The sequence below is a fragment of the Poecilia formosa genome, unplaced genomic scaffold, assembly GCF_000485575.1.
Source record: "Poecilia formosa unplaced genomic scaffold, Poecilia_formosa-5.1.2 Scaffold199, whole genome shotgun sequence".
Taxonomy (NCBI): Eukaryota; Metazoa; Chordata; class Actinopteri; order Cyprinodontiformes; family Poeciliidae; genus Poecilia; species Poecilia formosa.
Window position 1 is genome coordinate 592156 of NW_006800138.1, and position 15486 is coordinate 607641.

A 15486-nucleotide genomic window follows, 5' to 3' on the forward strand; every position below is an offset into this window, starting at 1 on the left:
TCCTGAACTGCCGTCTAAAATTGCTGGCAGTTCTTCTCAGAAGCCTAGGCTTCCTCTCTGATGCTCAGTGGTATCCCAAACACAAGTGATTTAAGGATTTTCCTCCCTTGGCCGGTTTTTATATTACAAAATAAAAAGACTGCCCTTGCAGTGCTGTCAGATGTACACTTTAAATGTATATTTTTTAGCTACATTTGTCTTGACTCCATATTTGTTAGCAACTAGTGAGATTTTTTGTGAAAAACCTGTCACTAGTTGTAGGAATAATCCAGATTCACTTTGAGTGCAAGTTGAAGATTCAGCGGCTGAAGCCACATGTGAAGCTCTGACATGTCTAAACACATCAGAGCTTCAAGAGGACAAGTTCAGAGGTGTCAAGGTATTGTATAAAAAATAAATAAAACTACTAATCATACCACAACAAACTGCTTTGCTGAAACTGTCATAATAAACACAATAAGTTCTCCAGCAGCACCACCAGGAATAAGAGAGACAGAAAATTGAATTCTGGAAGCCAAAAAATAAGGATAGAAAACAATGATCTTTTTATTCTGACTTCACTGACAAAAACAGCCACCTGGGAGACTTTACCACTCAGTTGATGCCTCAGCAAGACTCAATGACAGGTCTGGTTTGCTGAACTTGACCCAGAACAAACCTAGAGGACTCTGATATTATTTATCCTCATGTCTCATCCAGCTTTTTTCGTCCCCGTCTCCGATGTGCTGCAGAGTGAACAGCACTCTCTCTCTGACCTAGTTGCATGCATACGGTGCATGTAAAGGTCAACCAACAGGCAGGAGAACATCCTCTAGCTGATATTGCATGTGTTAATATTTATAATGCTTAAGCACTTCAGAGGTGAATATAAAAATGTTCTCTTGGAGCTGTTGCATGTACAGGCTGGCTGTTTGTATCCAGTTTGCAAAAATGGGAATAAGAAAAGTCTTTATCCAGCTAAACTCTCCGACTGCACTCTGACAAATAAGCTGTCTAAACACAGCAAGCTGAAACAATTATTTTGTAAATGTTACATGGTAATCAACATTTATACTCTAAGCCATACAGGAATAAATTGATACATTTCTCCTCTGCAGTGATGACAGTCTTCAAACTGAAGCTGTACATTTCCTCTTTTCCTTTCAAAAGTATTATTTTTTTTATTCTGCTCAATACAACAACTGCATAAGTAAAATAGGACATGTTGAAAGTAATTTTTACATACAGAAAAACTGATTAGCTGATAGAAAAATGGCATTAAGGAATCAGGTCAGAATGTTCATAGATTGTTTTAATATGTTTAAAGGCCTTTTATCATAATTTAACAATTTTTCTTTGTGCTCAGTTTTATTCATTTCCATGTTTAACAAATTAATTAAGCACAAGGCATCATATCTCCCTAAGGATGATGATATTATATATATAATATGAAACCTGGGGACATGTGAAACGACCCCCCAGGAGGAAAACACTGACACTAATGGGAGTTCAAAAGGAGAATATCTGTTGAGGGAAAAGCAGAAAATCAGTAGAAATTTTGTACAAGAACAGCAGTCTGGAGACCCATCAAACCGGAACCCTACCTAGACATCTACAGAGCTCTATGGGGAGCCCAGTCTGTAACTGACCACATGGTCAATGGCCGCATACAACATAAAAAAATGCTATGAAAAACCTTAAAGGTCTCGTTCAAATGGAGACGATTTTAGGGTTTTTGTTGTGGATGAGTTCCCACATGGATTTGGCATCTTGGAAGACAAGGAAACTTTTGAAACCAGATCCCAGAGAGGATAAACTTCAAAACGTCAGATTCATGTTTCCATGGGAACCACATCTTTTTTAAAGACGATTACATCGTAGTTCCACCTCTCTCTCTCTGATCCGCAAGTCAAAATTACTTCATAAAATTGTCCTACAGTAAATTTTAGACTAAATAAATATCATTAAATTGATGTACAAGATTAACTTTGTTAAATGACAGAGCAGACAGTACCACCTGGAGTTATTTAAAATTAAATTTCCAATTCTAGTTCCTACACATATGGAGCTTTCACTGGGAGTCCAAATGTCAGAAGCCGGTCTTCTGGGATTTGATCACTGATATGCTTGAGGAAGTGGATGTTGGTTGAAGGTGTACGTTTATGTTCTTAGGGTAAAGGTTTACAATGCTCTTTGTGTTGGTTTGTTGCTTATTCTCCACAGGGTTCTGAAGCTCATCTGAAACCCAGTCCTGATAAAAGACAGCCCACAGTCTCCTCCCAGTGGGAAGCTCGATCAAAGGAAACACTGGTGTCACTTTGGGGAGGCGTATTTGGTCAAGCACACAAAAACATTTTTTTTTTATTTAATAGTAAAGGGCATACAGTTCTATACTTCAGTACATGTACTCTTCTACAATCCAAACTGGTTTCTGGTTTCAGCTTTTCCTACTCGTGTATAAAAGGAACAATTTTCCATGCAATTAAATCCAGGCAGCAACATAAACATGATTATGTTTCAGCTGTGTATTTACTCCCAGTGTGACCTCTGCACTAAGTCGGTTAAACACTCGGATATTTGCATGAGGAGAGAAACAATGTGGCAGTCATCTTACAGTTCTTTCTATTTTAGTTTTAGCTTAATTTGAGCTCAGTGTGTTTTCATTAAAACGCTAACATGTAAAAATCCTGGCATTCATTTTTTACTTTGAGAGCGTATTTTTCGCAAAGGGATTTAGCTCTTTAACATTTGCATTTTAAGATGAAATTATTGAAATTAATGTGTGAATACAACTATGTGTATTTGAAGCCTTGTTTTCATTAAATGATCGCTTAAGCATTTCCCAATTAATGGGAGCTCTACGTGGCTGTCAGGTGACAAACTGACTACAAAAAAATCCAGTTTTGGTGACAATTTAATATATCATTATTGTTTTTCCGTCTTCGGTTAATTCTAATAATGCCCCACTAGAAATAAGACAGCAACACAACCAGTCACATCCGTCTTGTTTACCTTCAGTGTTGTACCAGTTCATCCTTAACGTGAACTGGATCAAAGTCTAATTCATGGGTAATAAGTTCAAGGTTTAATTGCAGAGGAAAACTGTAGTGATTTAACAATCCCATGGCCAAAATTACAAGATTTGCTTTAAAATGATCAATAATTTTGCACTGACTGACTTGGACCCTTTTGGAATCGGGCAGTTTTTCAGTTTTACTCCGTGTTTTTGACTTTGCAATTACAGATGAAAGTGAAAAAACACAACAACAACAAAAAAAAAAACAAAAAAAAACAAAACAAAAACACAACGCTAGATTCAGTCTGCATTAGTGAGATGATAATAAACTGGTTCAAAGTAATCCAGATTACAAATGCAGTCTGAACAGTTTGATCTGTAATCAAGATTACAAAACATTAAAATATAATAATTGTAAGCATGACAGGACATGTGACCGCCAAGGTAACCACATGAAACACTAAACAAAACTAAAAAAATGAACACACAGGGAAACAATCAGCATAATCCACCAGTGTTGATGGTTGGAGAATGCTGTTTCAGTTCACATTAAGTTTAAATCCAGCATGTAAAAAAACCTCAAAAAGCATTGCTAAATTCAAGATTTTCCAAAAAGAGTTAATGTCACTTATGCCCTTGCTTGTTTGAATAGATTTGTGCAGAAAACTGCTTACATATGACAAAAGTGTGAACTACTTCTGTATATAGTGAACAGTAAAATACTTAACACATTTAACTTTGTTCTGAATCCGGTCAAAGAGCAGAGCCAATCGGCATTCTGAGCAAAACGTGCGTTTTTTATTTTACAATATAATGAGACTTACTGAGACCTATCACAAAGTTGGAGCTTGTAGTTCAGGTGTAAAATTTTGATATTACAAGAAAATTCATCTACAGTGAGTTTTAAAGAGCTGTAAGTTTATTTCTCTGAGCTGAGGAAAGTTAGATATTGTATTTTACATCTGCTGTGCGTCATATGAGCAATAAAAGAACTGAGTAATAAAACTGCAAAGTGGAGAACATGAGCAAAGATTCCAGGATCATCTTTAATGAAACTTTTAAACCCTTCATATAACAGGAGCTTTACTGCATCATATAAAGCAATAAAAGAAAATCTCTCAGGTATTTATGCTTGCAATCATTTTGAACTGTGAAATGTGGAGGAAACATTGAGACGTTACAGTATATTATGGGACAATGTAGTTGGGAAGGCCATAGAGAATGCAATTGTAGGCTGCTGGGGTGAGAGCTGAAGAGTGTTGAACTGTGTTGTCCTTTGAGTCAGCGCTGAGATCTTGATCTGCAAAAAAAAAAAAAAAAAATGTCTGGTACTGGAATGATTATGTAAAGTACTTTTCTGGAGCAAAGTCATATATACAGTAGAAATAAAAAAAGGTCTGTAGAAGAGATTAAATAAAACTGTCAGAAAGGATTCAAACTTTTTCCAGCTGTAAAAAACATTTATCCCACACAACTGATCAGGGAAAATATGTGAAACGGTGTGTGCGCATGCTTGATGGATACCTGGCTGAACTACATTTGGATGCAATTCCATCTTTCAGTAACTGTTAAGACGTTTTCAGCATCCAACACCTTAAATTTGCATACTCTTCTCTACAAATGTTTTTATTTTTTACACTGTGAGAAAATCTCCCACCGTCTACAGGAGATCTTACAGATTTTCTGTCAATTTTAGTTCTAAATACCAGATAGGCCTTACTTAAAACTTAAAATTTATTTTATAAAGGCATTATTTTGTTGATTTGAAGGTATGCATTTTTATTTTTCTTCAAAGATTTTTGGTTTTTCAAATTAAAGGCACAAAGAATTTTGAAATGATTAATCAAGGTTGTTTTTTTGGCAGGATTTAGCAGAGGTCTGTAGACCTTTTATACTTGGTGTGATGCACAAACATATAATGAACTAACAGACATGACAGTGTGAGGCTGACTGAGGTTGAGAGTGGAGTGCACAGTACCATGTGTTTCTGTGACCTTGTGATGTGACATATTGGTATGCTCCCGTCCCTTCAAAGCATGGATTGCATGGCCAGAGGTCTCTTTGACCCTCAGCATATCTGCAACAAACAATGACAAACTATGGAAAAACTCTGGAGGGAGATAACAAAATTATGTGAAAGTCAGAACCCAAAAACCGTGAAAAAGATGTCATAAAATGTATTTTTCTCTTTCGCTTCTGTCTTAAAACTAAAGATCGGGTTTTCAGAGGGAGAATTCACCAATGGAGTACAATCTGAATTTATTAAAACATACAGTTTGTAACTTTTATATATATAAAAAATGTTTTTTACATATTTGTTAAAACTCTCACCATGTCGTTATGAGACAGATAATCTGTCTAACTCCTTCACCTTTACCCTGAGCTGCTATCGCCATCTGAAGAAATGCATCACTCCTGAATCGTTCCTACCAAGAACAACCAACCAGAGCTAGCTGGAGCATCTCAGCGCTGTCAATCAATCTCATGTATTCGCTGCTAATAGCGGAGAAACAATTAATTGTCACAGGAAAACCGTTTATCCATCATCGGTGGCAATGCTAACAAAGGGGGAGTGGGAGGAAAATGAGCAGCGCTATATGAAGGTGTAATTGACAGCGCTAAGACACACCTCCTGGCTGTGATTGGTTGTTTCTAGATAGCACTGGGAGAAGGCATAGGGGTTACATTTTTTCTCAGACTACCTACCTCACACCATATTGTCACAACATTATAGAAGTTAGATAGTGCAACTTTAAGGTTTTTACTCATTTTAACCAGGAGTCCCAATAAATATGCAATGACAACATTGATTGGCTGCAACCTAACACTGATATCCTCCAAAGAGAAGCTCCTGGGTGTGTGCACAGCGGCAACAGAAACATGAGGAAATAAAGCACAAATTTAACACGTACTGTCCAGCACAGCAGTAAGATCTTGTGCTTTCTGTTTAAGAGTGTTGTGCCACTGGTTGAGGACAATGCAGCCAACACCAGTCAAACTCAACAACAGGGCGGTCTCCAGGGGATTCTCCAAGGTCAGCAGTTCAGCACTATAGGAGACAAAGGCAAGTTTTTAACCACATAAAAAAAACACAATGATAATATCGCCAACACAAAAACAAAGCCACTAATGAAGATGAGGGCAGACTAAATGAAAAAAATAAAAATTGGTTGGGAATATTAAATACCTCTTTTGACTTTCATTGTTTGATGGGAGGACTTTCACTTTGCTCTGAATCCGGTCAAAGAGCAGAGCCATGCGACACTCTGAGGACAGCAAACGCCATTATCAGAAAAACTATTTTCAATAAAAAGAAACAAAAACATCACAAATCCTCCATCACCCTAAATCTTAGAGTGAACTAATACGTTTTCACTGCATAGTGTACAAAAACCTGATCCTTTGAGGCTTTTTGAGCGTTAAGGAAATTGAGATAAAACCAATTTCATTTACAGATGGCTAAAAATAATCTAACTGTGCCATGTCCTAATTGCCAGACAGATAATATTGACAGTGTATGCTGTTGAGAAACAGCTGCAATTCAGTCCATGTTGACGGTCACACTATAGTTAGCAGCACTAACGCCAGACTGCTGGGTGGCCCATGTGTCCGGCCTGCGGCAACAAGCCAGTCAGGCCTGACACTATGCCAATCACTCTGGAAAATTAGAAATATTTGTAGACTATCTTTATTTGATGCTGTGATCATTTTTTGAGGCTTTTTGATAGCTATCAGGTTCTAACAGGTAAATCTTTATTTTGAAATCTTGTTTGAAGCTTTGGGACAGAGAGAAATTTTGATTTTCACAGTGAACCATCTCAATTTTAAATGTTTTTTTTAAAAACATTTCCATGGTGTTATTAAGCTCAATAAAACAAGGTGAAAGTTTCGAGGATGTTTTTTAATTTTTTAATGAACACCGTCAACAGTTGTTAAAGGGATTAAAAATCTGAAGAACCAAGAACCACGTCTGCTTCAGGAAGTAAAACTAAATGAAAAACAGATTTGAACACTTCTTCATAAAAAATAGAAGTTTATGTATATTAACATAAAATCTAAACCACAGATGTTTAAATGATGTGCTTGCTAAAAGGACAGATTTATCAAACTGTCATATAAATTCAACAGAAATTAGTCTTGCTTTCTGTTCTTATTTGCTTAAAGCATGTTGCTGTACCAAGTGTTGGGAATGTTTCATCTTGAGAAATTAAGGTTAAAAATATTAGAAATCCTTAAAATAACTAATTACATGCAGCAGCAACAAGGGCACAAGTCGTTCTTTGCAGATGATAAATCTGTATTCTCCAGTTATTTTTTAGCAGAGCAAACTTGACAATGTAAAGGAAAAACCTCATGTCTTAAAACCACATCAGTTTGACCTTCTGCTTAAAACGGTAAACAATAAGAGGTCTTCACTTCCTCACACCACTAACAAGCATATTTAAAATTTGAGAAATACAATGGCTGGACTTTGCACATTCTAGGGATATTCATGTTTGCATGCTTTATGCACTACGTCAATGTAAGATTGTCATGTCTGAATTAAGTTTTCTTACGAAGTGGAGAGCTTGCAGATTTACTTTAGATTTAATTAGTTCATTCTTTAGCATTCAGTTATTCTATTACTAAACACGAGTTATTTCATTAAATCTAATACATACATAGTTCAGCTAAACTCATCCTTGTTGTTTGCATTATTTTTGTTTATGCTTTTGGTTCATACAGAGCACCTCAAGTCAAGATATTTAATCACTGATCTCCCACATTTGCAATACATTTCTATTGTCATAAACACAGAGGAAAAATTATGAACTGAAATGTTCTGGGTCCAATACCTGTTAGATTGAAGGCTGCGACTTTGGCAGGTGGAATGCTCACCAGCAGTGGATCCATCCCCATGTAGATGAAGGCACTGCACTTGGACAGGACCTGCTCCATCTCGAAAATACTTAACATATGTAAACATTTGTTAGTGGAGAGCAAGTGTCGTTCTACTTTATATGTTACAGATAATCTCAGTAAAAGGTTTCAAACCTGGGTCTGCTGAAGAAGTTCTTCCACAGATGAGGGAGATGATGCTTGTGGTGTTCTAAAACCTCCTTCATTGTTGAAGTCAGTTTGGCCCTTTCTGTGTTAAAAAAAAACAAAAAAAAAAACAAAGTTTAGATACAGTACCTTGTATCTCTAATCTGCAAACCACACAATACTGTTTAAATGTTCATGCTTCCAATGTTTGCTTAATGAAAATAACATTTTGAACAAGTTGAGTGCAGCAAATATGAATCTGATCCTGAAGTTGCAAACCTGGGTGACCATTACCCACCAGAACCAGATCATGAAAACAAGTCAAGCTGGTCTCATCTGGCCTCTCAACATCAAGATGAAAAACTAAGGAATTAAGTTACTTTTATCTAATGATGCTCACTACTGGAGACAGAAAGAGAAATTGGCAAATCAGGATGATTTTCAGCTTGAATGACCCAGATCGGTGAAAGGTTGGTTGGAAACTGAAAACATCTTTTTCTGATCAGTACACACAAACATACCCACCCATACAGGTGACACGAACAGCAAGACTTTTTGGTTTGATTGCTTTTAGTGACTGAAACAAATCAAAGTTTCCAAATTGTATGATCAGAGATTAGAAATGAAGTCAGAGGAAACACAAAGTTAACAGAAATCAGTTTTCTGTGGAGTCATGTCAGACTGCGGCTTTCAGACAGTGAAACTTCAGCAGATAACAGAAACACAGAGCTCATTAAAGTTGCTCTTTTATCTTTTTGAACATTCAGCTTCTGTGATGGAAAATGCCAGATCCTGAAACGCTGGCTAACTTTAGTAAATCTCAGCTTTAAAGTAGGAGTCAACATTTTCTAATGCTAATCACTATGAAGACATCTTAAAATGTTAATTCTGTAGTTATTCTGTCTTTATCATAAATAGCAGTATCATTAGTAGATTTTTTTTACAGCGATTACTCTCTAACATGCTGGAAGATGATGCCTCCGAAAGAAAACACATTCTTTTACAGAGCATACATTCAGACATACACCCTTAGTCTTGTCATAGTGTTATTATTATTATAATTATAATAATATATAATTATTACACAGTGTAAATTAGATTTCTTACCACCCTGGCCTTCCTTGTAAGGGTCAACAATATCTTTAAAAGGTATTTTAAGGTAAAAATATGACAAACTTCATTTAAACACTTCATACTTACTACTGAACTAGTTTTGGGGGGTGAGAGACATTTATTAAGCAGTGTATGCTTAATAAATGTATGAATATGTTTACAGAGAGGCAGTTATGGCACAAGCTTGAGGCATTCCAACCTCAAAGAGATGGATCTCATCACCGAAAATAAAAATACTCTTGGAAACACTCAATTATAAAAAAGTTTGATTGCTGGGATGCCAAGAATGATTTTTCCACTGATTATTGAGAGGAGAATGGATTAGTTTTGACATGAAATAAAAAAAAGATATTGATAAATTGATATTCCTTCAACTGTTTTTATCATCTTTTGAACAAATAGTTTGGTTGAAGAAAAATGATTTTACTCTAAACATATGAGACATACCAATAATTTAGGGGTAAACTGTACATACAACTATATAAGTGTAGATGAAATATTTGTTGGCACTACAACAGTAGGACAGTTCTTTTGATTTATGAACAGCTTCTTAGATGTTTCTGGTATTTTGATGACATATTTACTTGATTAGCGTAAAATGTGAAACCTCACCATGAGCCCAATCTTTGGCTCCGTCCAAATAATTTTTGATCAAGTTGGAAATCTGGCTGGGCTACTTCAAAAATATTTATAGTAAATCCAGAAAGAAGAAACATCTTGGCAAAGCTGAAAGACCACATTAAACCTAAATCCACCAGACAAATAGATGAATTTGGTTTTAAGTGTATATAAAAGAGGGAATTGTTTACATTTTTCTTGATATTAAAAGAAAAAACAAGGAAACAACTTATTTTTTCAACTTATAATTTACTGGATGCCTGGTTCATCAAACGTGTGCAAACACATATAACATGAAAGACAGTAGAAGATGTCTCTGTTCTTCATTCATGCTAAATTAATTTTTCCTAAAAATGTAAAAATCAATATAGAAATGTCCTTACCTTAGAAACATTTCTAAATATAAAGTCACATGTAATGTTTTGTAAAAGTTCAGCTTCATCAGAAAGGATACATTTCAAGTTTGTTGTGTCCATTGTGAATGTGTAGGAAGGCAACACAGGATTGACAGGTGTCTGTGTAAACAACAAGCTATTAACACATACAGCACAAAAACACATACAGGTGGCACAACACACACTGAATTTCAAAACAAGGCATCGACTGATGCATTGCACATATGCACAAACATCTATAACATCTGTCAGTATAACATGAGGCAATATGCAAGTACTACCACACTAAAGGTTAGAGTTAAAGAACTCAAAGGGAAAAACAGCGGAAATGAAAAAACAAAACAAAACATAAAACTAGTGCATGACATCATTCGGAAACATTCTTTGAGGCTCCAAACAAGATCTTTATGAAAACACATTATGTAATTGATTGAAAAGCTGAACTTAAAAGGCAGGCGTAAGGAAGTTAAATAAGTGGCAACGCTGACAGCAGGGAAAAGTTATATTACTGTCTGTATCTGGCAAGCCTGGATTAATTTAGCAAACTCACTTTGATGGCTTTGCCTTTAACTCCCTTCTTCTGAGCTCCCTTGCCACCTTTGGTCTTGGTCTCCTTTTTGCTGTCACTTTCAACTACAACAAACAGGAAGCAGAGTTAATACACACACTTGTCTGCAGGCTAGTTTACACAGCTTTTGGACAGATTAAAGACGGAAAACATCTTCCTTAGAATGTATTTGCAAAGTCAGTGGCATTTATTTAGGAGTGTTGGTAAAGGTAGTCTGCAGGAGGCTGCCTCCATCTTCCTCTGAAACTTAAAACAGATTCTTCACTTCACTCTTTATATTTAATTTAATTAAAACTGTCTAAATTGTTTAAATAGATACATTAAGAAATGCAATTGAAAATTTTTCTTGTTTAATAAAGTATGATTATTTTTCACTTGTGGATGCAACAGTATAGAGAATACATTATACATAAAGATATAAACTAATCTTGTGTATTTAGTTTTATAAATTCCTAAAAGAAAATAGATTTTAGATTGTGCCATCTATCTAACTTTGTGGGAAAAAAAACAAACAAAAAAAAACTAAATAACAATGACAACTTTGTCATTTATGTCGCATTTAGATAGTGATTGATAAATACACAAACACAGGATGATGGATAAAGCTTGTAATTTTTCTAAAGCATGAGGAACTGTTAAGTCACACACACATACACCTTCACTGTTAGCATTTTAAGATCCAAACTTTCCAGTGGTGCAGATATCTGCAGGATGGGAGCTTGTATTCCACCTGCTTCGTATTCTACATCAATTAACGTGTTGCCTAAAGGACCTAAAGCATTATGTAAAGCTATTTCATATTTGGGAAGTGGGTTTACAGAAATATGTCTAGAATAAAAGTTTAAAAACAAACTGGGAAAAAATATTTCGCTTAAATTTAATAAAAAATCACTTCATTAGTCTTTACAACCTGTCAACAAACAACCTGTCTACAAACAGAGATAACAAGTAGCTTCAGTTATAATTGTTCATTTATGCAGTGTGTTACCAATACTGAAAACATACACAGAATGAATAATAACCCTTAAAACTATAATTGGTGTCCAAATAAGCCAAAACATATGAAAATGTTTCGCAGAGATTGCATCAGATAAGACTGAAATGCATGATTGATGATGCTGCAATGTTGCATAATTTGTTGCATTCTCTCACACACAGTCATGTAAATGTGTTCAGAGCATACTTTGCACATGTCAAGATGAACTTCTCACTAAGATTCGAGATCAGTAATTATTCAGCCGACGGTGAAACACTTCAGCTTAGTTTGTCACAGGAGTTCTTACTGGTAGTAATGGGTATTTTAAAGTCCAAAATGTTTTTATACCGAGCTCCCAGTTACTGAAACAAGTTATCAACTTTTTGGTAGTACATTCAAATGCTGATTTCTGACTACACAGTCTGAAACTCTGAATCCGATTAGTTTATTCACTGGAACTGTTCTATGTCTAAAAGTAAAGTGAAAACAGTCTCTCTGGGTCTAAGGAGAGAGTTTCTTACAAAATAATACAGTTTATATTTATTGCTTAACAGGAAATACCACGATGCAAAAGTACTATGTCTCATTTACATATTTATTAAGGTTTTTCTTTTCTTGTTATGGTTAAGATTATCAAACAGACTTCAAAATCAAACAAAAAAATGCCTAAATAATTAAAAAATGCAGTTTTCAAATGACGATTTTACTGATTAAGCAAAAAAAAAAAAAAAAAAAAGCCAAAAGATCTCCTGTTTACAATTTCCCACAGGCCAAGCAGCAAACATGTGAGAGAGGAACACATGACCAGGAACCTGGTCAGAGTTAAGGAAGGCATGTCGAGCTAAATGCAGTGCCATCTTGGAAGTGACACAAGCTTCTGAAACTGTGCCAGCATCTTAAACCAGCACTGAAATCTATTCTCTATGTATCTTTCATACCTTTCAGGATTTGTTCTCTACTGAGACGACTGAAGAAAAGCTGCAGAGAAAAGTCTCGAGACACAGAAGCCAGGCCTTCCTTTTGAAGGAGAGGCAGCGCTTCCAGAGGCAACTCGAGCAACTTCCTGTCAGCGAGGACCACCAAATGTTCTCCACTGTCAACTGCAAGAAAAACATTTCAAATATGTATTATGACTTTAAAAATTGTATTTATAAAATAGTAACACAGTAGTAACTCTCTGTTGTGACTTTGGCAGAGTCCTAGAAGTCATCAACATTCAATGTTAACATATTGGCACATGTATAGCAACAATATCACCTTTCAGATTGTCTAAGGAGAAACTTATTTCACATGATGTTGTATTTGAAAGAGGCTAAATACAAGTGGCACTAAACACTTTACCTAAGCTACATTTTTCTTCTTTTACATGCTTATGCTCGTTGTCAGAGATGGGTGGAGTGATAGTCTGGGACCTGATGGAAGAATAAGGAAGACAAATATTTATATTCCTGACAGAAATGCAGAATAAAGCATTTATAGGGATCACAATAAGCAGAAACAGAAAAATACTCTTTAGAACGCTAAAAAGTGCCAGCAGAACCTTTTCTGAATTTCTTCAAGCTCGATGAATTTTACGTGTGATGTTATTTTATAATACACATAAAGCAGTCATTTCAAAATGCAGATTTTCATGTTGCATTTCAAGAATTTGTTACAAAAAGTTGAAAATGCTGCCAGTCTTCCAAAAATATGGCTCCCCATCTTACAAGCCATAGATAACAGACAATGTAATGTATTCCTTTCATCAGTCATGTCTCTGCCTTAAACCTGGGTGTCACTAAAAGACACAAATGATATTTATCAAAAGAAACAGTCCTCTGATCAGATCTTTTAAAACAATGATGCTTAAACTGGTTAAAGGGTTTGAAAACTTCCCACTGGCACTTCAAGTGTCTTTTGTAAACCCACTTGAACTTTATGAGATTTTCTAATGTTTCAACCACAGACTTCAGTGTATTTTAATGAGATTTTACGCAACAAGCCAAGTGGAAGGAAAATACATGGTTTTCAACAGCAACAACTAATTTGTGAATACAAATGCACCTGACACTTTTCAGATTCTTACTCACTGTAAATGTTTAAAAGGATGCTTATATTTCCCTAAAATTCACAATTACACAGCACCTTATGTTTGTTTTTCAAATTAAAAACTCAATGAGAAACATTGAAGTTTGTAGTTGTGATACGACAAGAAGTATATAAATATTTTTGTAGGTCACCTGGTGAAAGGGAAATCAAACTGAGACAGAAGAGGATTCAAATAGGCCTCCATTTTTTCTACTATTTCTCCGAAGTGAAGCTCCAACTCTCTGTCTCTCGTCGTGTTCTGTGTGTGAGAACAAGACAGACAGTGAAGGCAGTTTTCTTTATTGTTATTCAGAATTTATTGCTTGTCACTGCTGATTACTATCCTATTCAGCTACATGAAGTTTGGTAATAAAAATGAGCTGTCCCAAGTTTCCCCATTAGGTAAAAACATGTTTGAGATAAGAATTACACCAGAGTAAGCTTGTTTATATAAGGGCTGATCTGTTTAATACACGGCCAAAGAAAAGCCTCAGCGATACCTGATGCACCTCGGACGTCTCCAGCTGGCTGGATTCATCCTTCAGGACTGAATGTTTGTTCTCTAGGCCAAAGACCCGAGTCTGCTCCCTAAGTGCCCCCAGTGCCTGCGGGCAGACTGAAACCTTTGCCACCTGCGAGCGTGGCACCAGACCTGCAACAACACAAGTGACTAACAGTCAGACATGCACACTCACATAAACATGCAGGCTTTGTAATTGGTCCCCCTGAGCTCCGTCTGCATTTCTCTCTCTCTCTCTTCATGTGTCTGATGTTTTTGCCTCAATGCCTTCTCTGCTTAATGAACTTCTCTTTGCTCTCCAGCCACAACACATTCTCAATTCCAACACAGCAGCTAGGTCACATAAAACAATCAATAAATTGTGTAAGCTACTCACTGTCACATCCAGTGGGGAAGAGGTCAAAGGGAAAGCATGATTTTGTTTTCTTAGCGTACGAAAAATAATTTGGCACATCTTCCTTTGAGATTGTCTTCTTTTGCAATAATTAAAGGATGGAAATTAGAAAACCTGTTTGAGGTGAAGTCTTTGCTTTTGGATGTTCTGGAGCTTTGGTTGTCTCATAGAAGCCCCCATAGAGTTCAGAGCTAAAACAAAATAAAACCCATGTATAAATGGAAATGTTTAACTGGGTAAAAACTGACTTAAAGCAACTGAGAGCAAAAGATTTACCCGTCATTGGAGTGCTGAAGCAACAAGATGTTCATGTTGGGAAGGATGTTGGACAGGATGTCCAGGTGGTTGGGAATAATGGACAGATGATGGAAGGCCTGCATAAAAATGCAATTTCAGGATTTCAGATGAGAAGAAAAATTAGTTTCTATGTGGATGTATATGTTTGGCAAAGTTCCTGCAACTTTCAGTTAAATTCAGGTTTTAGAGTTTAGAGTTAAGACCATAGTAATTTCGTTTTCAATATAACGCGAGAAAAAGATTTAATCGAAGAACAGTTGATCGACAAAAGATGGCTGGTGAAAAAGTGTGCCCGATAACATAACTGTCTTGAGTTATGTGGTGTAACATTTGACCTTTTATTTTCTAAAGACTCTTTAGAAATGAAAGACTCTTTTATTATAAATTTTAAAAAAGCAAAGCGAAAGAACAGCAAAGTATATTTATACGTTCCTATAAAATTGACATTAAAAATGTGATACTGCAAGGATTTCACTATCATTAGTCAATAGCTAACATGCATCCTGTTGTGTTTTAAA

At 35.8% G+C, this 15486-nt stretch overlaps 1 protein-coding gene across 5 annotated transcripts in view; it reads right to left on the reverse strand.

The window, feature by feature from the left end:
• Positions 1 to 4012: 4012 nt before the first annotated feature.
• cfap46 (cilia and flagella associated protein 46) overlaps positions 4013 to 15486 on the reverse strand; it is a 50896-nt gene continuing 39422 nt past the window's right edge. For 3 of the 5 annotated variants that reach the window (XM_016679009.1, XM_016679010.1, XM_016679007.1), the window contains 15 exons: positions 14948 to 15045; positions 14786 to 14862; positions 14258 to 14409; positions 13910 to 14016; positions 13032 to 13102; positions 12629 to 12790; positions 10696 to 10779; positions 10206 to 10268; positions 9128 to 9160; positions 8030 to 8123; positions 7831 to 7943; positions 6183 to 6261; positions 5908 to 6044; positions 4974 to 5072; positions 4013 to 4295 (listed from right to left, as the gene is read on the reverse strand). In XM_016679009.1, coding sequence (XP_016534495.1) covers positions 4183 to 4295; positions 4974 to 5072; positions 5908 to 6044; positions 6183 to 6261; positions 7831 to 7943; positions 8030 to 8123; positions 9128 to 9160; positions 10206 to 10268; positions 10696 to 10779; positions 12629 to 12790; positions 13032 to 13102; positions 13910 to 14016; positions 14258 to 14409; positions 14786 to 14862; positions 14948 to 15045 — 1482 coding nt within the window. In that variant the 3' untranslated portion in view covers positions 4013 to 4182. Of the gene's footprint in view, positions 4297 to 4973; positions 5073 to 5907; positions 6045 to 6182; positions 6262 to 7830; positions 7944 to 8029; positions 8124 to 9127; positions 9161 to 10205; positions 10269 to 10695; positions 10780 to 12628; positions 12791 to 13031; positions 13103 to 13909; positions 14017 to 14257; positions 14410 to 14785; positions 14863 to 14947; positions 15046 to 15486 lie in introns of all 5 variants that reach the window. The other 2 variants (XM_016679006.1, XM_016679008.1) reach the window with 2 other exon arrangements.